This window comes from Diuraphis noxia, unplaced genomic scaffold (assembly GCF_037042655.1).
Source record: "Diuraphis noxia isolate RWA-SAM2 unplaced genomic scaffold, SU_Dnox_SAM2 contig0004, whole genome shotgun sequence".
In the NCBI taxonomy this organism is placed as follows: Eukaryota; Metazoa; Arthropoda; class Insecta; order Hemiptera; family Aphididae; genus Diuraphis; species Diuraphis noxia.
This window is the reverse complement of record NW_028301714.1, coordinates 15,551,493-15,577,247: the sequence shown is the minus strand read 5'-3', so window position 1 is coordinate 15,577,247 and position 25,755 is coordinate 15,551,493. Positions and strand designations below refer to the sequence as shown.

The window sequence follows — 25,755 nt, the reverse complement described above, 5'->3', positions numbered from 1 at the left end:
AGGCTGCACGCCTATGGCAATACCTATTGTGCCCAAAGGTGTTTTCATTAAATGCGCCCAAACGTGTTAACAATTTTCAGGTAAATTATTTATACTGCGCCCAAAGGGGTTCTCCCCCCTTGCATGTAGCTAATTCCATTATGAAACTTAAATATTAAAACTTATCTTTTGTTGATACTAGGATGCAAATAGGGAAGGGTGTTTTAGGGACTAATCACCGAAATATTTCCTACATTGTTTTTAAGTATTTCTATATTTTTTCATTTGATTCGATATTAATATATTATACGACTGCTGTCGCTTCCCCACCAAATCTCAAACGCTATTTGCGCCTAGGGTTAAAAATTTAACTAACGACACCGTGAAAAAAGGTGCCCGTGTGAATTGTGGAGGTTGGCATAAAAAATATTAAAATATATTAAACAAGTACTCTTAGCGAGAAACATGGTTGAATACAATTTAAGCTATTGCAAATTTTTTCTAAGGCAATCACAAATTAGCATAGACATATTAATTAATATGCAGAGCTATAACTTCTGTCAATATCAATAGTCCTATACCTAGGCGTTGTCAAACCGTTTTATGCCCCAATCGATCCCGATCAAATAAAAACTGCAAAATAACAATGAGCTATGTTATATTAAAACTAATAATAACACATTTATAGCTAGGAAAGTACTATCTAAAAAGTTCGATGAACTTTAAAAAAAAATTAGTCATTAACTTTCTATCCTTTTGCTCTATACCTACTCATGTAACTTATTCAAGTATCAAATTTAACACATTTTAATTGATTTCATTTTATATTTTCTTGTGATTAAAACTTGAGGAGAACATAAGTATTCATACTAATGATTTATGCTATTTACTAGAACAATACAAAATTATTTATACATATTTGTTTTTCATAAAAAAAAAAAAATAATAACTATAAATTATTACTAAATCCCAAAAAACACACGATAGTTATAAAATATAGGTAGGTATTAGTATTGATTTTAAATACTATACTATTTATTTTCAATCGTATTTGGTAGGTAATCCGAATTTTTTACCCTGGACTATCTTCGATTTCGACATCTGCATCAAATTGTGAGTGCAGACCAATGGGCAATGAGACCATATGTTAAACCGAAGTCGAAATTAATTACCCACATTAACGATGAGTTCATAATAATAATAATAATAATAGGTATTATTTGCACATACTGGATGTGTGAGTACTACTATATAAGATCTGCACAAGAATGCACATCTGTGTGTGTCCCTCGCCCAACAGTGTATATAGAGTTACGACACCGAAAAATAAATATAATACCTATAATCGCCGCCTGCGCGAATTAAAAATGCACAAATAAACATAACACTATGTATTACTGTAATATATTATACGTAATAACATAGCATAGTTTATTATTATTATTACGATTACAACGGTTAGTATTTTTTAGCCAATATTTTATAGGCCCACACGTAAGTGATATTATCATTACGAGTTCTGTCGCCGTAACACACAAGTCAGGCGGTTCAATTCGATTTTTAAAACATTTTTATAATTTTATATTTATTTTATTTTTTGTTCCTATCGAAATATGATATAGTTATAAAATATAATTCGAATAATAAATATAGTATAATATTGATATCACACGGGGTCTGAAAATAAAAAGCTTTTCTCTAAGTTCTTTCGAGGTCTCCCCACACAATAATCCCAAGAATACCAATGTTAACAAACGAGTGTCTCTTCGAATTTAAACGTGTCCAATTTCCTATTAAACTTTGTTTTGCTATGTCAATTAATAATGCACAATGACAGACAATGAAAGTTGCAAGAATTGAAATCAGCGATACCTGCTTCACTCATGGACAATTTTATGTTGCCTGCTCCCGTGTAAGCTCAGAAAAAAACGTATACATATTATATGCCCGAGGTGAAAAAAACTAATAATATTGTTTATAAATAAATATTCGTTAATCGGTAGTTATGTAGTATTTTTCCAAAATAATACAAATTACTTTTCAAAAAACGTATACGTATAGTTTTTTTTAAGTTTAGTACATAACGCGATGTATGAGTTTTATTAGTTATCAGCCTATTTCAATTTAGATATTATGTTGTATTTACCGCTTTCTTCCGTTGTATTTTTTATTTTAATGCACATGCGTTAGCTAAATTTTTATATGCATCAGACAGAGAGAGTTGTCATCTGCACATGCGTATTAGCATTATCAAAGTGAACAATTTGACGAAAGAAAGCGGCTATCACTTACAGTATAAATCACTATTTTTCAACGCCGGGTAACTCAGCTATCTAGTTATATCTATAAAAATATACTGCTGGCATAATCAATGATTTTGTATTACCTAATTGATTATATTAATCCATCGTTAGTGGAATTAAGTAAAAATGACAAACTTGGTGTCACGTTAATACTTTAGAGTTGAATCATACACTTACGTACAAACAGCACGAGGTCCGTAATCTACCGCAGGTTAATAATTTTAATTCCAGGTAACGGAAAAGTTAACATAAGTTTTGAACAACATACACCGATTATTAAATAACGAATTGAACAAAGCTTAAGTCATATAGATTTAGTACGTTTAACGGGCAACGAAGTGTACGGGATCAGCTAGTATCTATTATATAAATGTGAAAATGAAAACCTTTGAGGCCCATGTTCTCGGAAACTATACGGAACTGATCGTTGGATTTTTTTTAGATTCTGAGTGGAACGAGGAATGTATTGATTTTACCATGATGTGTGTCCTTTTTTATTATTGCTTTTTTTGTGTCTGTCATCACGTTTTGGGGCAGTAAAAGTACTTCGATTAGGTTAAGTCGTGAATGTCGCTCTGCTGTACTGTAGGTTACAAGTGGGTTACTGTAATGGGTGGAATTAAATTTTAATCCAATGATATTATATCATTGTACACGAAAAACGATTTTGAGCGGAGACGGTTTATCTGTCTAGGATATATTATAGATTATTAAAAATTTTCAAATCTTAGATTTAAAAAGAAAAATTTTTATGAATTTCTAGCATAAAATGCTAATTTTCGTGATTTTTACGTGTGTTGTCAAAATTCAAACTTTGAATGCTTATAAAAAAAAAAACGTGCATAATAAAACTGCCCTTATAAAAAAGTATATCATCCATTTTGTAACTGAAAATATGGTATATAGTGAATAATGACGATATTTGATCTGAATTTATCTATTATGTATATTACACAGTTTGATATTAAGGTTTATTAATTACGCGATAGCTAGATCGTGTTCATACTCGAATGGACATGTAAGTCAATTCCATCAAGACTGACTGTCGAAGTGTCGACTGATCCTCTGTGTTATATTTACGCATTGTATCATAATCATAATCATAATAATTCATTATTTTCCTAAAATAATATCGTACACCGACCTCGCGGTGTATTATGCGTACAACTCACGGTACTATAGTACACGTTTTTTTTTATCATGGACCCATGATGAGTTTATGCAATATAATATATGCTTATAATATATATAACATGAACTCATCTTTATTTCATCGCGTCTGTCGATTTTTTTTTCGTAAAATTTAAGAAATATCCTTGTATCGTATACACACGAAATAACATTTTATAATTAAAGTATCTATACAACACCACACACGCACTCGTTATTGAGTAATATTTATTTTGGCGTATACCCATACGCTTTTAATGTTATTAGGTATACATATTATGTTTATATTATACGTGGAAATGTACAAAAATATATAAAGTGCACACACTCACATACAAATACACACACACTCTCGTGGTCGCTTAATGGATTACAGTTTATGTAATTTCAAAAATTATGACATTAACACACGGAGAACTTGCGTGCGCCAGCGATATACGCGGCGGTGGTGCGTAAATTATTATTATTATGTTTATTTGTTGCAGCCTCAATGCGCAGTGAACCGAAAGTATGTAGATAATTTATATTTTGAGGAGTAATATTATGAGTACAACGACAATCTGTTATTGACTAATGCGTGGCTTATGCGTTATACAGACGTACAATAGGTATGCCTGCACTAATTATTGTACTTTCGGAAATGTTCACGTGGCATCATGAATAATTATTATAATATATTGACAGTTTTCTTTTACGCAGCAAATGTAAACGAATATTAAATAGTATACCTGGTATTAGACATTATTCTATAACACGTCATTTGTTGAGAGTTTTATAGACACGATTTATAGTTTTATCATTACTATTTTTATTTGATTATATAGATAAGATAATATTGCATTTAAAATCTCCAATTCCACTGCAGGTGTATACAGATAATATATATGTATTGATATATTTTATGGAATATAATATGTATTGATTAATATTAAAACAAGGATATTCGTATAAGGAGGTTGGTGTTTAGCGAAATCGTGGGTTTGGCTTATATAATTATACTATAATTTTTATAATAATAATATATTGGTGTACTTTCAATTATATGAAAACTTACAATCGTATCGCTTTTTATTTCGGATTTTCGGATTTTCGGATTTTCGGATTATTTTTATTATTTATTTCTGTGGTAAGGTTTCACAAAAAAAAAGTCCGTTTTTACGGTAATCAGTTTTATAATTATTATCTATTTAACATTTTTTCGCGTAAATCTTTAAGTTATAGTTTAATCGATTGAGTGATGATAATGACTGTCGAAAGAAACCAAGCGTTAAACACAACACCAATCAGTTATCAGATTTTTATACGTAATTCTCCTGGTAATTGCTTCCTTGGACTTGGAAGACGGATATTATTATTGGCTTAATGTTAAATACACAATTTTGAACTTGGCCGTGTATTTCCTGTAACTCGATCCCGTAACTATTATTTTTTTAGTTCCTAGCTTCGACTTCATTTAACCTTCAAGTAATTATTCACTCCGTCGGTAAATTATTCGTTGATAAACGTTTTTTTTTATTTTACCTGTAAATTAATTTTAATTAGTCAATAATGCGTAATCTCACAATTTATTTTTTTATTTTATTTTTTTGTCAAAAATTCACAATTTTTTTGACCTCGTAAAAAATGTATAGGGTAAATTGTATATTATTATAGTTACAAACGAAAAACTTTGATATGCATAAAAATACTATTGAAGCCTAAAATGTATCTCATATGTTACGAAGTTTAAAATAATTATCATGTTTGATCTTAAGTTATTGTATATCATCCATGAAGTTAATCGTAGAAAGAATATTTCATACTTATAGTAGTATAAATAGTATAATACCTACAAATTGTTGAAAACAATGATAATAACAGCAGATTATATTATTTTCAAACCCATCATAAACATAATATTATTAATTATTCTTACCACAAATATTTTTTTTTACTGCAACTTTTTCTTTTTTTGCTCTCGACATTTAAAATCAAAACTTTATTAAATTTAATATTTCTTTTTCATAGTCAACCTTTTCATTAAACGTTTATTAATAATAGTAAAAATGTTATTTTGGAAGATATTAGTGATTAAAAACTGTAATAATTCATAAAACAGCCTCGAAGAAGTTTTATTTAAGTTTGTATAATGTTGTTTAACCATTATTAAAGACCAACGGATACCTTTTACGTACCTAATATAATAAGTGGAAGATAAAAATAAACCAACGTCAGGTGAAAAATAATTTAATTATAAATAAAAATAATTTTACAAAAATGTTATTTTAACGGATTGATTTATATATATAATTGATTTGATTCTCGTAAAATAAGGCGACTGTATTTTTGTTCTAATAAAATTATTCAAGTGCGTATATTATAATTATTTTTATAGCATAAATTATACAGTACATAATATAATTCGAGAACGGATTAAAAATTTTAAATTCGGTACCTTTAAACACAACACCCGTAAACCACAAATGTATTATACATTGTGTCATTATATCAACATCATAATATACAAGGTAGTAGGTACCAAATCCATGTAAACTGTTCTCGTCATCGTAGAACGATATATAGTTCGTTTACACTCAACACACATATTGCATTAAGGGACATATTATATTCATCATTTATGTAAAAACTAAAACTAAATGTTATCGGTTTGTCAAAATATAGTAGTTGCATTGTAAACGCGCATTAAGTACTAAGTAGGTGTGCACACACGGTTGTTTGAGATGAAAATATTATGGTTTAGAGTGTTTTTTGACAAAAATCAAACATATATTATTTCCCACGCGAATGTTTGAGATATTCGAGTAGGTATATGATAATAATCAAAGAATTTTCTCTCTACCAAACTCCAATCTCGGGAGGATCTCGAAACGACGAAATTATACAATTCCAGAAGAATATAAGTAGGTAGACTAAGTAGCTATATATACAATATACTATAATATAGCTATGTCGCAATTTCGTCTTCGACTCTTCGTCTCTTCGTCATCAAAAGAATAACACTGAACATATACGCATAATTATACTCAACTATTATATTATAGACACAGCATACTAATAAACGAATTTACGAAAAAAATAATTCGTATAAAGAGTGCCCGTGAGGATATATAGCTATTAGCCATAGAGGGACTCGTTGCCCAGATAAACCATCTTTTTGCCGTTTTATCTAAAAACCAAAAAAAATTATTAAAAATTATCTGATTAATGAAAGTAAAATGTTAAAAATTCGAAATTTTCAGCAAAATACTATAAAATAGCTATCTTCATTTTTTCAAACATTAAAAATTAGGAAATATTTTTTTAACTTTTTTACCAAAAAATTAAATTAAAAAATAGATTTATATAGTAATATTTATTATCTCAGGAGATATTACAATGGATAAGTCCTCGCGGGACACCCTATGCATATATAAGTAACTATTTTAGGGCGTAGTATTATATAAATATTATATATTATACGCTTTACGTTTTATGGTGAAAAATGAGATAAGACATAAATCGTCAAAGTCGTCGTCGTCGTAGGCACGACCGCCGCCGACCGGTTCGAATGGTCGGCGGCGGCGTATCTGCAGCCGCACACCGGAGAAGACCTTGACAACGGATACGGTACACCTCTTTTTAGCGCTCTTCCGTGCCGCGATTTTTCTTCCTACGGTTCGCTCGAGCCTCCCCCCACCCCGCCGCTATCAAATATAGGAACGCGCACAATAATAAAATATTATTATTATTATAATACAGCGTTCCCACCGCCTGGCGAAAATCGAACGTCCCGCCACTATATAATCTAAACGGATCGCCTCCGAAACCCTAGTATCTAGTTACCCAAACTCCAAACCGTACACACATTTTACCTCCATACCAGTTTTTTATATTTATTTATTGTTTTCGTACATTTCTGTGCACACATTATATAAATATCGTATACTCGCGCTCCGCTGTCGCAGTGTGATACCTGTTGTACACCGCGACGCCACTCATCGCCGTCACCATCACGACCCATATCACGACTACCTGTTGTACCTCTACATAATATAATTTTTATTATATTTTCCGACGTCCCAATTCCGGTTGCAGGTTTCGTCGCATAATTCCCCCACTGACGTTTTATTTGCAAGTGCCGCGGCGAACGCCAAAAACAAAAAAAAATACAAAATGGTTTCCGTACAAAGGGTGAGTGTGTAAACTTTTATTAATAATTATTGCATTTGTATACATTAAAAAAAATCTTTTATCGAACTTATAATCATGGCCATTTACAAGACCGGCTACTCGAAAATATATATGTGAAAAAAATAAATTCGAATAAAAGTAAAGTTTTCAGATAATGTTTAAATAAAATAAAATGATATTACATTAAAAATATTAATCATATTTCATTTATTGTGTCCTTTGTTTAATTGAAATCTGGTTGTTCATATTTTTAATTGGTGTTTAATGAAAATTTAATAATACAATAACTTTTAAAACTAATAAAATTCACAAGCAATTGAAATATGTGGTTTTAATATAATTATTTTTTACTATACAATTAAAGAAATGATTTAATTTCACAATTACCTATACACAAACACGCAATTTAACATCACGGAATGAGGAATTATATGTTTCGTGTATTTTAGAATAATAATATACTGTAAGTACTTATAGAATTTCGAGCAAGTGGCGCATTTATTGAAAATTTACTGATTTAACAATAATAACAATAATTATTACAAAATATCTTTCTCCCATTCGAAAAATAGCACATTAATGATTTGAACGGCCATCAGTGTAATTATTGTGGCTAACTACTTCATAACGTGAAAACTATTTCGTTTTCATTAATCGTTTTAAACAGCAAGGCTGCGTAGTACATATATATGAAATCGATAGTATCTACATTGTACATAAATATATTATTGTTATTATTAGACAATCCGATAATCGATATTATTATGTTGTTAATATAAGACACGCATATTATGATCTGAAACGAAATCGAACAGAGTGGCATTTATTTTTCACCATTCGACTTTGAACGATACACGTGAACCGATAGAGAATTTATGGTACGAATTCATTGTGGGTATGTCCAACATTATTCAGTTGATATCGGGCAGATGCGTTCCTAGACGATAGGTATATAGAAAATGCGGAAGTTAAAATACTTTTGATTCGTTACATCCGCGAGACCTTTGAATAAATCTGTCCATAACCCATACCTATATGACCAGCGTACACATACAAAGTGTTCAACCACGCGTGTTTGCAGTTATGGCATAAACGCCAGAAGACTTATGACTTTAACGACATCACTAAATATTCGACCGATCTCGTTGCCTGTCCGAGTGTTGTTGAAAAAAATTGTTCATCTCAATAAACGCGATAAATATGAGCGCGGTATAGAGCGATAATTTTCAAAAAATAAGGATCGGAAGACACCGGGCAACTTCATAACAATTATAATATATGTTCGTATTTCAATAATAATGACATTGTAGCCGATGCGTGTTCGCAAAATTCGCAATTGAGTTTGGTTTATATACATACATTATTAAGTACATAATACATATATGTCATATTCTATATTAACGTGTCCTTTATACACGCACTCTTGCACTCGCGCTTGTAATACGATAATAATATCCCATTTAATGGTATCCATTACACATTTCGCATTTTAGCCGACACGTGTGAAAAACGCCACCGCAAAGCTATATTATACATATATTAATATGTACATTGCATGTGTATATATTTTTAATATGCCGCACGTACGCCGGCCGTCAATGCGTTTAATAATAACAACAATAATAGTAATATATAATGTCCATGTATTTACGGCTGTCGATGACATAATACTAATATCAAGCGATCTGCAGTAGGGTACCTCTATGACAAAGTACAGAGACCATATTAATATTAATATCTGTCGTTATATATTGTACGATACGACACACACACACACACACACACAGACACACACATGTTCGATATTGTAGGTATTTTGCTCGGCGAGTGTTTCGACACGGCGTTTTCTTTTCGAGGGAAAAACCACCAATCAATGCCGACCGTCGGTCGCGATATAATTACGTCGCCTCGACTCTGGCCCGTCGCAGTCTTACAACGTTGGTACGCCCACGCTCGTGCGTGCAGTGTGTACTGCTTAAGCGTGGCTTAAACAACTTTACCTATAGTGCATTATTAAACGTCTGTGGCTAAATAGGTAACTATTTTTAATTTGGTCATCACGATTATACAATGTTTTCCCCTGGACTCGCCATCGTCGTCGTTTTTCGAAACGTTTTGGTTTTTCGAATCCACCGCGGGAAATCCGTTACGAAACACACGATATTATAAAAAAAAAAATATGCTATCGCGTACCATATGGGAACCGGTGCGACGGTTCGTGAGAGACACGCACGTCGCCGACGAGTGACGACTGACGACGTCCAAGCGAAAGTTTACGAGTAACGATATACCGCGGTATACAACAACGGCTAAAATAATAATAATAACGACGGCACCGGTTGCGTCTCGGCGGACGACGACGATGTCTCGCGGTCGTTAAGAATGGCGATCTTCCATACAGGTTTCGACACTGCACCGCCGCCCGCCGTTGTTGTCCGCGGAGACAAAGACATCATCTCGATTATCTATACCTAATATTATACTCTGTGCCCCCGCGATCTATTTAGACGCCGTCGCGCGTTAACCACGGCTGGGTTCGTCTGCAGCGTTTCGGGTTTATCAAGTGCGTCTGAAGGAATAACAATCTTCAAGTTATTTTTATTACATATGGACATTATGCTAGCTACCCGTCGTTTTCACAAAGTAGTCAAGCCGTTTCATACGACCGCGTCGTCATGCCACAAGGTAAAAAATCAACGCATGCAATGTCAACACTCATTATTTCGAAGTCATAAATTTTTCGAAAAAATTATTCTTACATAATTTGGTTCTTACAAAATGTTTTCATAGTCATCGTTTCGTAATTTTTTTTTTTTACTTTTTTGAGCAACCATATTATTTTAAGTTATAACTAAATATAGCTTACCGGTTATATGTCTATAACCTTATAAATATTAATTATTAAATAATAAATAATAAATGTATAACTAATTAACTGCATATTATGTAAGTATCGAAATATTAGGTACGAAAATATTCTGAATAGGATTATTAAATTCACAATATATGTTGCCATTCAAAATAAAAATTTAACAATAAAAAATTGTTTTCAAAATTTCAGTTCTGCAATGATGTCAAATTATGTAAAAATAAGTTAAAATTTTAGAAATATAATGAGTGTGTACTGTGTACATTAAAATAGATCACCTCGTATGTTTACGTATAATATTATTATGTGTTGTTTGAGCGGTAATGCAGTATCTATATTATTATAGTTAACTATTGCCCACACAGACGATCCTTGAACGTGAGATTTCGTTCGATAATATTATATCGTACAAACCTTGTCTGCTGCAATTTCATGTAATATAGAACAATAATGTAATTACGTGTTCGTAATAATTAGACTGCAGGTCGTCGTCACTGCCGTATCGAATAAGATTCATTTTCATTCAATTTGATATAATGAGCTTTACGCGACGAACCGTAGATAATAATAATTGTAAAATTTATTTTATTATGACGATAAACCAGCGCTCGGTACGTATCATTTTAGATACCTATTCAAAATACTACATACAACTATACAAGACGTCGCGAAACGAATACTTAAAAGACGTGTCATAATGATATAGTTGTCCAGCAGAGATGATAGGAGTTTTTATATTATTCTCGCTCGTTATAGCATTTCTGAGAAATCGAAAATCAAAAACATTTTCACGTCTTTTTCGCGGTCATCCGAGTTTGGATACGTAAGTTTATATCTGTAGTATATAGTATATTGTTTCGACGCAGTTCGTTCTATACGTAGACACCAACATTTAAGTCGTTTTCAAAAATGTTTTAGAAAACAATAATTTGCTATATTTTTGCAATAATATGAACTATTTTAGACTACGGTAGTCTAAATATTCTATTTATCGATAATGTTTCCTGTAAACATTTCGAGTTGACAAGATAGCAGTATTTCATTACAACTATTATATTTATACATCTCATGGTATTGAACCGTTAATTTTATCATATTCCAGTGAGAATGGCAAATATTTTAAAACTCCACCTATACCGGAACTAATTCTTGACACGCGTCCTTCAAAAGTCAATTTTTAAAATATGTCGTTTACAAATTGCAGAGAATTGTCAGACGTTGTTGGCTTATATATTAATATGTTTTATATAGTTAAAAGATAAATTTAGGAAAATCGTAATGAAAGTACTGCGAGAAATGTGCATTCAATAACTGCAACTGCAACGTTAAATGTAATTGTTTTTAAAGATCATTTGATCATCGATTAAGTTGTTTTAGTAATTATGTATTATGTTATATGAGTGTCTATTCCTCTATTCGATTTCTTTATCGAATAAAACGTACGAAACAAATCTATAAATCCTTCAAAACAAAATATTTTATAAATTAGTACATTACTCTACGTGCAGTCTTCTCTAGACAAAAATAATTACTTGTAGTGGCGAACAAGACATGTACACACAACTACATTCAACTTTTCAATCACTATTACAAGTATATGTATGATTATGTATTTTTTGCTCTGACATAACTATATACCTACGACTTATTATAAACAAACAATAAATATACATTATATTAACGCTTTAAGCGCGATCGCGTTTTCAATTATGTCCTTTGTTGTGTTCCAAACGGTTTCGGTTATTATTAAACACACTATGAATGGAAGTATATAGTTGGTGGTCATACATTTCACCGACTCTTCTGGCCAGTCGAACAATTGAGTACCTATATGCCCACGAAGTGAATACAATAATATAATACCAGACAGCCGTACGTACACATGCATACCAATAAATATATACCTAATATAGGTAGGTCTGCCCGGCGCCTAGGAAACCCTTAGGACTTTCTCTGGTAACGCGAAATTCGTCGTCGTCGTCGTCGTCGTCGTTGTTGTAAGAACTTGTAAAAACTTGACAATATTATTATGTTATGTACATTATTCTAAGTATATATGATATAATGATATGACCGTGACACACACTCACGGTATGCTCTATATGGTACCTCGTATGCGCGATTGCCACCGGTGTTACAAAATGACAAAATTATCCTCCTGCACGCCTCGTGAAGATTTCGTTGTTCATCCGCTGCCAAATATCCGAGGCCATTCAGTTAAAACGAGACTTCGCTATATCAAATCATATTACTATTATCGTTATAATTATTGTGCCGTGTACAGACAGTAATCTGCAGCCGTAATCATCATGTATAATGTTATATATATTATTGTAATCCATTTTCTCAGCAAACGATGCGCTCCGATCTTCCTTTGATCTATATAATATTCTGTCAGCACCTCATATTACCACATATTTTGAAGCATTGTGGTTTGTTTTTTTCTAATCGTCGCCGACAATGACGTCTCTGAAAATAAAAATGTACAACAATTATTGAGCACGTAATAATTGACGAGTAAAAAAAAAGCGCGACGTAATATTATAACGTATATTATATATATTATTGAGTAATACATAATATTAATATTAATAATAATACTAATAATATATGAGTAGTAAAAATGTGAGCGTTTTCACGTGCCGTGTGTCCGTCATACACACATACATTTTTATATATAATGAATATGATTATCAATTTAATAAAATAAATAAATTCCTCGGTTCGATCGAAATCTAAAATATCGATAGCTCACCATAATTTATGCAAAAACATACAGCATTATATATCATTCGCTGTGAATATGCATTGGTTATATCTACGGCGAAACCGTTCCTTGTAGCGATGACGATCGATCAAAATTAGCACACTGTTGTAGTACTGCACGCCGTATATAATGATATGTATTTTTATCCGCAGAAATATAAAAAAAAAAAAGTAAAAAGTAAAAACACGAATAGCTCTTGGTCGCTTGTTACACAACATACCTATACTTATAGTCGATGATAGACTTCTACTGTGGTTACGACAAGTAGTAAGTTATCTTTTAAGCCTCCAAATATAACTATTACTTAGTTTCATTATAACAGGGCGAGCCCTGGGTAAAAAACGACGTATTAACTGCTGCAGTTGATGACCGATTGAAAAATTTACATAATTTCACTATATTATAAAGCTCGTCACAAACGTACATATTATATTATATAATAATATTATGTTTCTTATACATTGGCATATTAACATAAATATTTCAAAAATTACGACAAAATAAAACACCAACAGTGGCCTATATAATATTATTATTCTTTAAACACTGCATGTGGGACTTCATGACATGCTTTTAAATCGATTCAGTTATTTTTGTCACTGCAGGTCTCGTTTTGGAGTTTTCGGCGGGTTTTTTTTTTTATTAAGGAAAAAGCCTCGGTAACGTGACCATTGGCTTGTTTTTACAATATGATAATGATAATTTAAATTAAATTTTACAATTCAATATCTTTCAAAAATAAAATTATATTTTGGACGGATTCTTCGTCAGGGCCCAGTGCGTCGTGAAGGTGTTCCGGTATGTTGTATTTTTGTCTTGCCTCTTTTGTGTTCCTGCATTCGGTAGTAATATGTCTGATTGTAATTGTAATTCCACATGTAAGGCATATTCTTGGTGGCTCTTTTTTCATAAGGTGGCCATAAGTGTGATGCGTATGGCCTATTCTGAGGCAATTTAGTATGACTTCTTCTCTTCTTTTGAGCGACATTGGGTTATTCCATTTTTCGATAGTTCTTCTTATCTCATTAAATTTATTATTCATTTTAAGCCATTCTTTTTGCTAGTTATTTTCGGCGATTTATTCCACTGACGATTTTAAAATATCTTACGTATTATTTTATAACTTCGACGATACTGGAATTCGAGACGAATCACAAAAAAAAAGAAAGTCGAGTATAAAAAAGGTGTGAGATTCTCCTATGGGCTAATGAAATATTACAATTTTATAATATATTATATTAATGTGATTGACAGTTACGTGAATCTTCGTTCCCCGCAACATATGTATACATAATGCGACTCTGAAGTGAGATCGGATATTATGCTTTTAAATTTTAATGATATCATCGACTTCATAAATATTATATGGTACATAATAAATTACGCCACATTTATAATAATATAATATAAAAAGTATTAATTCGTTTTTTATCCCATTCCACGATTTATAGCACGAATAAAACGTTAAATAATTACGTATTTTATTTGTTCTATCTTCTTGAGCGCGTCCAACCGGTTTGTGATCGATCCGGTAACGTTTTGGCGGGAGGTTACGTGCGCGGAAATCGAAAAACTGCATTTCTGTAGTATCTTCAGGTATAATCTATAATTTAATATGTCATACTATAGCCTCTCTGTGCCGCAATGGGATAAATATAATAAAATGATAAATAAAACACGAGCATAGTCGACTGCGTGATTATTGCTAATGCCGTATGTGGTCGATAAACTTTAAAGGTCCTATACGTAACGAGGGATACAGTGCATAGTAAAGGAGGAAATTATGTGTGAAAGTAGGAATTTGGTACGGTTGTTATTGTTAAATTTATTTGTGAGAATGCCGCTTGATTTTTAATTCATTGATGTATACATATATTGTAAAACTTCAAAAATACAAAAGTGTTCGTATTGTAAAAGTAATATTCATCAGTTTGCTCTAATCAAAATGTATTGATTCAAACCTTTAAATATCTTTCTACAAGTTCTGATAAAATTTACTCCCTAATTATAAATCATTTTTTTTTCTTGAGTGAAATTGATGGTCTTTCTCCTAATTTTTACTATCCACAGCAGTATAATGCATTATCATCTGCAATTTCCAAACTTATCCACTCCAACAGGTCTACAGGGTGATAGACTGCGCCTACTCTATCACGTCTATATATAATAGCCAAAATTGTACGATGATATTGTAATTATCATGTATTTGAAAATGATTTGTTCGAGTCAATCGTAGGACGTCCCCACGTGCAGCAGTCGTACGTAGGACGTGTGGCAACGCGGCACATTATAACACATTATACGACACGCATCCACGTAGTCGATATTATTTACAATATAGGTTCACATTGTACAACGCATAATTATAACAATAATAACAACAACAACAATAATAATAATAATGATAATAATTAATAACATTATATTATATTATCATATATCGTATATACGCATTGTGTTACCGTTATTATTGTGTCGTTGGGAAAGGTTGTGTAGACCTCGTACGACGATCGACGACACGGGTATATATGCAGATAATAGTAATAATAATAATAATAATAAAATATCTATAGTCTTGCCACTATACGACATAGCCTCATGGAAATGGTGGTTTTTAGTTTTGTGTGTCAATGTTACACACGTACCTACCGCCAAAGAGCACACGTCAATTTCACGGCAAATCGTTTTCGACGACAATAATGACTGAGATATAACGTCACACGCGACGGATAAAACGCAGGATGCGTATATTATATGTTACAGGTACCTAGGTATATTATAACAGTATACCACGACCGCAGTCGATCGCCACCGTCGTGTAACATTTCAATAATATCACACTAAAAATATTTGTCACACGTTATATTATTACCTATTATGTATGTATATTATTAAAGTCCCGAAATAATTCATAAGCACTCACACACACACGACACACACATGATCATGATATTACGAACCTATATGTAAATATAATATACTTTTGTTTCGGCGAAAGTGACCCTAAAACCACGTTTAATATACTCACATTATATTTACATTTTCTTCTGAGTATCCGGACGAAGGATTATAAATATATTTCTATTATATAATATATACATATTTTATGAACTGTATTCGACGAGTATATTATTATACCACGCCGGACTAATGAACTTTTACATCCGATCAATTATTATTAATATTATACCTCTACGATTGTGGAATTATATTTTTTACCTCTCCGTGTTTTTAACGACAATGCGCGCGTGTATGTAATAAATATAAAAATCACGAATATGGTTTGCGTGTGCGCACGCGTATAAATACTCGTTATTGATGTACGAATAATCACACTCGGTATTTTCTACTTTCATTTTTGGCGACAAACAAATCGTTAACGACACGTTTTCGATTCGATTTACTGCGCTACTATACAGCTGTAATAATGTATAATAATATTATATTATTATTATGTATAGGAAGCGTAAGACGGGAAACGCATACCTACTGTTACGTGACCAGTTTTCTATAAGTCTATACGCTGAACATCGCGTTTTTGACGATTTTCATGTCGAGATTCATTGCAGCAGACGACGAGTTTTATCTCATGGATATATATATATATATATATAATAAAACGGGTGTTTAGTGTTGTTGTTTATCGTTTATGGCGGTGTTGTCCATACACTTCTCCGGGTCCGGAATAAAAAATTAATCTGAAAATAAAATGATTTTTAATATATTACATAATAATATGTAAAAAAAAATACTGGTAACATCCACTGATTTAAGTCTCCCACACGTGCGTATATACGGATCGGATACAGACCTTTTCAACATCCCATTCCCGTCATCATTATCGCCGTGCCAAAAATGGTACTGTTATGAAACTACCCTATCTAATATATTATGCATATAAAATATTATAATTTCGAACGTAGATTGCTGACGTCTTCGTCGCGGTGACAGCGATCGTTTCGTAACATAAAATTTGCAATATTGTTCAAACGCACGCAATGATAATGATATTATGATCGATGATTTTTATCCCTTTACATTTTACACCTCGTCTAGAGGTCTAGATGACTCAAAAATCTGATGCTCCCATTTCCATCATGTGTCCGACTGGCATACACAACAATGGCGATACGTTTATAAATATTATATCTTAACGACAACCGAAAGCGGTTTGCAACTCCAAACTCTGTATTTGTTTATACCTATATATATATATATATATATATATATATATATACAATGTTTAAGTCATCTACACAACAAAATAATTTGTTTACATACGATGTTATATAATTTATTTTTAACGCCATATCGTACGATTTTTAAACACGGCTATTCGATTTCATACAAACGACTAATATAACAACAGTGTGAAATCGTAGGGCTGCTATATATATATATATATATATATATATCACCCTGTATATAGAAATGGGTTCCCAGGGGGCAGACGCGAAACTGGCGATGTGCTTCGATGGACTCACGTTCGTTCGCAATAATTCTCGAACGACGTCGTGTACTTCGCACATACGTATACCATAATGTACGCATAATGTTCGCGCGGTTATAATCGCAATCGAAAATCGATAGTCGTTTATACGGATCAGAAAATAATATCAGAACTGTAGGGCCGAACGAGGAGTACAATATATTATGCGCACTGCATCACCTTTACATGATTTATAATAACAGGCGATTGAACTTTATACAATAATAATATATCCTCCCACGATTATAATTTCACATTGTTAAGTCGGTCAGATTTTCGAAATTATCTCAATAACTATTAAACTTCATGGACAGCCATATATACATATGGTCACGACTCATGACTAATAAGCGTGTTTGGGTGAGCTTTTAGAACCATATAAGTATCTATATATTTTCAGTGGGGTCGAAATTATTACGGGCTTAAAATGAGTTACGAACATGATAATAAGATTTCGGCAACCCTGCAGCGTATAATATAATATATTATTATAAATACCATTTGATATGGGTATAATAGTACCTATTTTTTGCCTTATTTGAAACATAATAAGGGTGCGTTTCAATTTGAAAGATATATAATTTTACCAAGCTTTTCTAACTTGTATAAGGTTTGATTTTTTCCTTCTTAATTTCAAATTAATCACGATCGAATGAGTGAGTAAAACGTCCTACAATAAATCCACATTAATATAAACAAAGTATATACCTATATTGAAGCCTAAAGCCTATATACATATATATATATATATATATATATGCGTAATATCGTGTAGGTACTCTGTAAAACGAAAATAATAATAATGATAATATTCCTATACATATTATGCTGGCAATACGAAACTGTAATTTAAGAACGCGTTTTGTTCGTACTTATTTCTCTTGCCTTATCGTCGCGTAGTTTTCGTCGTAAGCGTCCATTTATCACGGACTCTGCAGACATTTTACGCGTGGGAGCTGCCTTTTATTAAAAATTGCAGGTACACGTCCGTCCCAGTGGTACCTATATATGTACATACATACTTATATATTATTATTGTCGTCGCACGATATTGTTGTATATATATATATATATATGAATGTAATATACCATCGCGTCGGTCGTTACAGTTCGGTATACACCCCGTACGATCGTTGTTAACAAGATCGCGGTAACGCCTCTGACACACGCGGTCTACATGCATAATAATATGTATACTTATCGCGTCCGAGGCGCCATAAATATTATCGTATAATAATGAAGCGAGAAAAAATATAAAAATGCGAAATAAAAATACGGATACGAGCGAAAATCGTTACGCATAAGTTTATACGTCGGATCCCGTCGATTTTTGCACAACTTACGGGCCCCGCAGTGCCTACGCGCTCTACTTGCCACTCGGATGACAACGACGACAACGACGATTACTAATAATAATACGCACACATTCATATATATACATAGTACATACGTCTTATAAATATATTATTATATTATGTTGATTGCAATGTGCAACGTGCGGATGCAATAATAGTGCATGCATGGGTCATATTGTTATGTTATTACTTATTATAAATTATAGTGTGTGTATTTCGTATAATATAAGATGCAGGCCGCAGATAAATATATAAACAGGTGGTTAAGTACGCAGGACTAACCGCGCAGTATATGTAGGTACTAAAAGCAGTTATTATATTAACTAGTACTGAAATGACGACAACTACGCGATTGTTACAATATATTGCAATATTTGTAACAGCATACATGTCATAAATTTTTTTTTGAAATCCGACAGAAACTGCAGTTTCCTTGCCAAATAATAACGATCGTTAAACAAATAAGATCATTACGATGACGCCGATAACAATAATTTTACACCATCAGCAATTTTAATTGCAACACTCCTTATTACAAGTCGATACATAACAATATAATTACATTTTTGTAAACAAATATTTATTTATATTAAAGCTCCTAATTCCTAAGTTAGTTCCTCAGACAATGTTTGTTATTGAATATGATATGGAAATGCACCATATAATAATTTTTATAATGTAGAATTAAGAATTGTAGAATGAATAACTTAAATAGTATATAATATTAATGTACATGTACAAGTACAATATACAATTTTAATAACAAAAAAATTACGAAGAATCATAGATTATGTTTTAACTCAAAATTTGATAATAGACCAATTCAGTATGAAATTAAAACTAACAAATTTTAACTGAATGCAAATTTGATATTAAATTGCTACCCGTGTGTTAGACAAAAATAAAAGATGTAGTTATGGTGTGGCTTCTTCGTACAATTATGAAATCAGTAAACACATAAACATTTTAGATCCATCTATTATGTATTTATGACTTATTTGCTCCATAATAATTAATAATTAATAATAGTATCGAGAGTGTTGAGGGTTATTAAAATCAAAGTATTATTCATCTCTAATGAGTAATATATTTAATACTATAATAGTATAATATTAATGGATTGCAACAGTAAAATGATTATATTACTTCCTGGTTCGTCGAATTCTAGCTCCTTGGGCCGTCCGTTATATAGTAAAATAAATAATATTGTTATATTATGCCGATATAATGAATACCTATAATAGTATTATAGATACTATTATGTGTGACCTTTAGAAGAAAACACGTTTCAGTCGATTTCTAGCGAATGGATTTATCACGTCGTTATTCTGTAATTATTTTATGAAATATCACCATAACTCTGTAATAAATTTTTTTTTTGACACTATAAGCTTTTTTTTCTTAGTACTTTCGTGTTTTATCGGTGTGTTATTTAAAGCTATTAAAAATATTATGTAAATTAAAATAATTATAATTGAACAAAAATTTGTTTAAACAAAAAGATGTTCACAAAAATGAACTAGAATATTAACTGATGTCACAATAATATATATGATCATAATATTATTTTGGGAATTTATAATTTTGCTTTTGTTTACAGGTGTTGATCGTGCTGTGCGTCGTCCTGTGCCAGCTGATGATAGCATCAGCTCAATTCGACTTCGGTGACTTCCTGTCCAACGTCGAACAACAGTCCGGCAACCGAGACCCTAGAGAAAACCGAGGTGAGTTTTGGCGAAAATAAATGTGTACGAGATTAATTTTTCCGAAATAATATTTTTCTCTCCCCATTTTTCCCTCGCTCGGGAAAAAATCAACAGGTCCAGTTCTGTTTCCTGTCACACAACCCGGTTCCGAGACCAGCGGCGTGGTAGTGGGAGCTTCAGGATTCGGATTCGTACCTCCCGGTGGCAACAACAAACGTAAGTGTTTTAAAAATAATATTAATGTTATATCGGTGACTATTATATTATACTCACTACGAGTGACTCATTGTCCCATTGACGTTTCGATATTAATAGCGTTTTAATCAAATTGGCCAAATTTGTTTTCAAAAACGCGTCTATCATCTGGAAACCCGACTACACGCGCGCGCACATTACAATAATATATACCTATTTGCGTTTGGCATATATCATAGCAAATTCGCGTCGGCGCAATAATGGCATATGTCGTCACTGCGAATAATTGAGCAATTTTTTCCGATCAACCAATTTCGTTGTGAAAACCCGCTTGTTTTTGAATGAAAATGAGTTTCTCTCTCGAGTTTTCCGACTGTATAATAATATGTACCGTTGTAATATATCGATCGAAATAGACCGTGGGTCGTGCATGGACCAAGATAGGCATAAAATAGCCGCATATCGGGCGAATGGATTTTGCTGGGTCGGATTCCGTTCAGAGCCCGCGAAGAAGATATTGCGTCTTAGTCCGAGAGACCACGACGGTTCTGTAATTAAATCAGTTCGTCCTTATACAACGGTTGCGTGATGACAGTCGTCACACAAGTTCACAACCTCCACGATCGCTATCGGAAAGTTGGCCGCCGGAAAATTCGGTACGCATTCTCCGAATATGTGGCGCGAATAGCTGACCCGCAAGCGCACATATATTGCCGATACGTCGCGCCCAATTATGTATATTATTTTATACTTTGGCGATGTTGTTTTTGACGGTTTTTGGGTCGCAAACGGTCATCGCCGACGTTTACGGTTATTACTATACAAATTGTATTCTACAGAATACGGTCTGCTGTGGCCCATATAAATCGCATATATATTAGTGGCTAACGACTGGCCAGAAGATTATTAGTGTTGGCAAATTGTTCAGATAGTTTCCACAGCAGCACTTCGGCATATTACGTTTGTAATATTATAATATATATATATATATATATATATATATATATATATATATATATATATATAATATATAATATATACATAGATACTTAAACGATGACTGTAGTTGTGCGCTCTATTGACTCCGCTGACGACGACGGGGTCGGTGGTAATTATATATTATACGCGTAAGGGATGCGAACAGGAATTTCGCCGCGGTACAACAGGCGCACAGAAAGCTTTCGGTAGCCGCCGGTGTTTAAGGGTGCGCGGAGGTATCGTCGCGGTGGGGGTAGGGAATGGGCCCGTGACGAGAGGTTAATTTGGATGAGAGACCCGAACTCAAAGGGCGCGATCGCAGCAATAATACGTCCGACCGCAGAACTGCTGCCGGAGTGTACGACATATACATTTATATGTATATACAGTGGCAGCCGATATAAGTCGTCTTTTGCGGATGTTATTGAATGTGTATAAGGCGAACGGTTTCGGACCGGGCGTGAGCGGATCCCGCGTCCGCCCTTCGCCGGAAACAACCCCTTTGTGAAACGTTCGGTGGGCAGCGGGGAGGCGCGATAGACGCGCGCTAATGAAGACGACCGAGTCGTGAGATGCTGCAGCGCCGACGCTACATGTTATTATTATTATTATTATTATTACGAGTATATATACACGTATATATAGGACGGGGCGAGAGGAGCCAGTTCGGGCCGGATATTAATGTTCGGGTTACGAATTCTGCCGGGACACTTCAAAGCCGAATATTATTATTATATTATTATTATACGTCGCCCCAGTGAAACTATACTCGTGAGTTTCTGCGGTCGAATAGTATAATAATACGTATAATGATTACGACTTACGACGCGATACTATATATATAATATTCAACGATTTTTCATTCGGCCATCTGCGAAACGATAATGTAGTCTAGCTGTATAGTACTTGAACACTATAGGTATTCAAAAGGCCGAGTTTTGGTTATTTTATTGATTTTTGTGTTTATTGCATACCTATAGCTGCTATTACCTATCGTAGATCTTCTCAATCCGTATACAGACGTTGGCCCGACCGACGATAATATAAAAATTGAAAATAATACCTATTTAAATCTATCATGTATATAAATATGATGTATAGTAGAACCACTCTACAACGGTGTTTTGTTTTGCAGAACCACAAGGCCAAAACATCTTCAGCTTCTGGTGATGGCCTACGAGATCCGATAACGAAACACTCTGCAAGTCGATTGAATTTCCTACGCGTTTCGCCCGGCAACGGATAGCAAATATATACTTGTCAATGCGAGATCTCTACAATATAATATATAATATTAATAACACAAATTAAGAATAATAATAATTTGATGTACCTACTATACGCACTACATTATACATTATATCTGTACACATCGATGTAAATCGACGAATACAATATACATATGTATACAAATATATTATAGCATAATATTATATTATATAGGTGCCTGTACGTATACACACGAACGGCAATAATATCGTGCGCACGATTTTATACACATCATATATACAAATGCATTCCTTGTAAACGTATTATCTGAATTTGTACAAGTATATAATATAATTTAGGTATAGGTATATGCTCTAGAGTTTTCTTAATTTATTTTATTACATATTGTACATAATATAATATTTACAAGTCTTTTATGTCTAATAATTTATTTCATAGAGTATATATACATGTTATTATAGCCGTCTTAGGCTAGTTACCAATTATTATTAAACATAATATAATATTTATATATATATATATTTAGATTTATCATATTATTATTGTATTCAATAAATATACTGTAATTGTTTTAAGTGTAAAACATATGGTATGTATATTTGTGGTTACCGTATTTTCGAATAGTCATCCATAGTATACATACCTATAAATATTGTACAATTTTGATGTATGCATACAACAAAAAAAAAAAATCGTAAAACAACGAAACATGAATTTATTGCAATAAAGTTACTACTATATACTATAATAATTCTAATCGTGTTGTAAAACTTGTTCATTTATTGAAATCTTCTCCTTTTATCACAATATACCTAATACAATCGACTATATAGGTATCTAAATAGTTTATTTTATACTATATTGTAGTAATAAGTGATAACAGCGGCAGCCTGATGGCGCTCATGCTCTGTCTTGTTTATAATTTTTAATGATGCTTTACACGCAGGCCCGTCACGATGGAACTAACGCTATTAAGGTCATGCGTTAGTTTAGGGTGGCATACAGTTTTAATGAAATTGAAGCCAGCAAAATTATAAATATCTGTAAAAAAGAGGGGCATTAAAGTTTCGCTTTAGCGAGGAAAATATTTAACGACTGAGTGACGGACCTAGCTACATGGTAATATGGCATATATTAGATATGAACAGACGGTATTATATAATATTTTATGATTATTATACTATTATAATATATGTATATAGCGGCACAGCTACGGTGACAGATCGTCGTTGTTATCAACGTGTTGATTCAATACTTTGACGATCATCATTACATTGATAATAATAACTGTCTACAATATACGACGAGTCGGCGACAAATGAATGAAAATTCGCAAAAGAGAATAGACAAAATTAAACGATCAGAAAAAGTATCATGATGGACTTTGTGCGTAATAGTTTGGTATTCTTTACTATTTTGATTAATTTCGGTTTTTAAAATCTTGGCATACGCATACCATAAATTTGTTGTCGGTTTTGTCCATGAACGTTCATCGTACATATACGTGCATAATATTTTCATTACATTATGTTATAAAATTCCTACTGTACAGCTTAAGCTATATATAGTACAATTCGCATCCAATTAATATTTACTTCTATGGCATATCCTATGAAATAATTGTATTCTAGTTTTGACAATAGGTAAATTATAATTGCTGCAGCAGACCACAAAGCATAATAATATTACAAAAATTGCATAAATAATTATTCAACTCGTGTACCTACTTGGTATACGCGATTACGTGCGCACACGCCGCGCCGCTGACGGTAATCGAATTCAGTTTTGACATGAAAAAACCAGTTAAAAAAAAAACCCGGAATCGACAGAAAATAAATAAATAAATAGTTATCATAATACTTCGTACAATGTAGTATGTATAGAAACATAATTACTGACCATTACCGGACAACGTACTTATTACTATTATACAACACTTTGAAACAACATTGAAAATGTGATTGCTGATGTTTTCCGTTGTTCCGTCATCAGTGACAGCAAACAGTGGATCACATTTTTTGTAGAAGAGAAAGAGAAGATCAGTGTACAAAAAACCTGATTTATGTGAAAAATAATAAAAACAATATTAAGCAAAGCTTAAGTCCTCCAGATTTATAGGCCTATATATCGTATGCAGTTACATATAAATTACATGATATATTATATGTATTTTTGTAATATATGGTTTGTCGAGTTACAGAAAACTTTTCAATGTATATAAATAAATAATAAAACGTGTAGAATATATGTATATATATATATATATATATATACTTAAACACTAATGACAGCTAGCAATACAATCTACAATCATGTTATCCTCTGCACGTAGCACGTTGAATCTCTTTGAAAGTTTGAACTATCATATAGTATTGATAGCGACTGTTGCATTATCGTGTGAACCCGGCTTTAGAGTATGGTTGTACTAACCACCTATACCTAATTCGTATATTATTATTATATCTCCGCTCAATAAAAATTCCATACAAGTTGAATTCTTCAATATTCATGATTTTGTTTATGCATATAGTTTGCATCAATATT

General features: G+C 32.5%; 1 protein-coding gene across 1 annotated transcript; it reads left to right on the top strand.

The window, feature by feature from the left end:
- The first annotated feature begins 7,257 nt into the window (after positions 1-7,257).
- LOC107171661 (uncharacterized) lies at positions 7,258-23,962 on the top strand. Its single transcript, XM_089227220.1, has 4 exons — positions 7,258-7,622; positions 20,703-20,826; positions 20,923-21,024; positions 23,117-23,962. The coding sequence occupies exons 1-4, from the start codon at positions 7,605-7,607 to the stop codon at positions 23,149-23,151; spliced, it is 279 nt and encodes a 92-aa protein (XP_089083346.1). The 5' UTR covers positions 7,258-7,604; the 3' UTR covers positions 23,152-23,962.
- Positions 23,963-25,755: the final 1,793 nt, after the last annotated feature.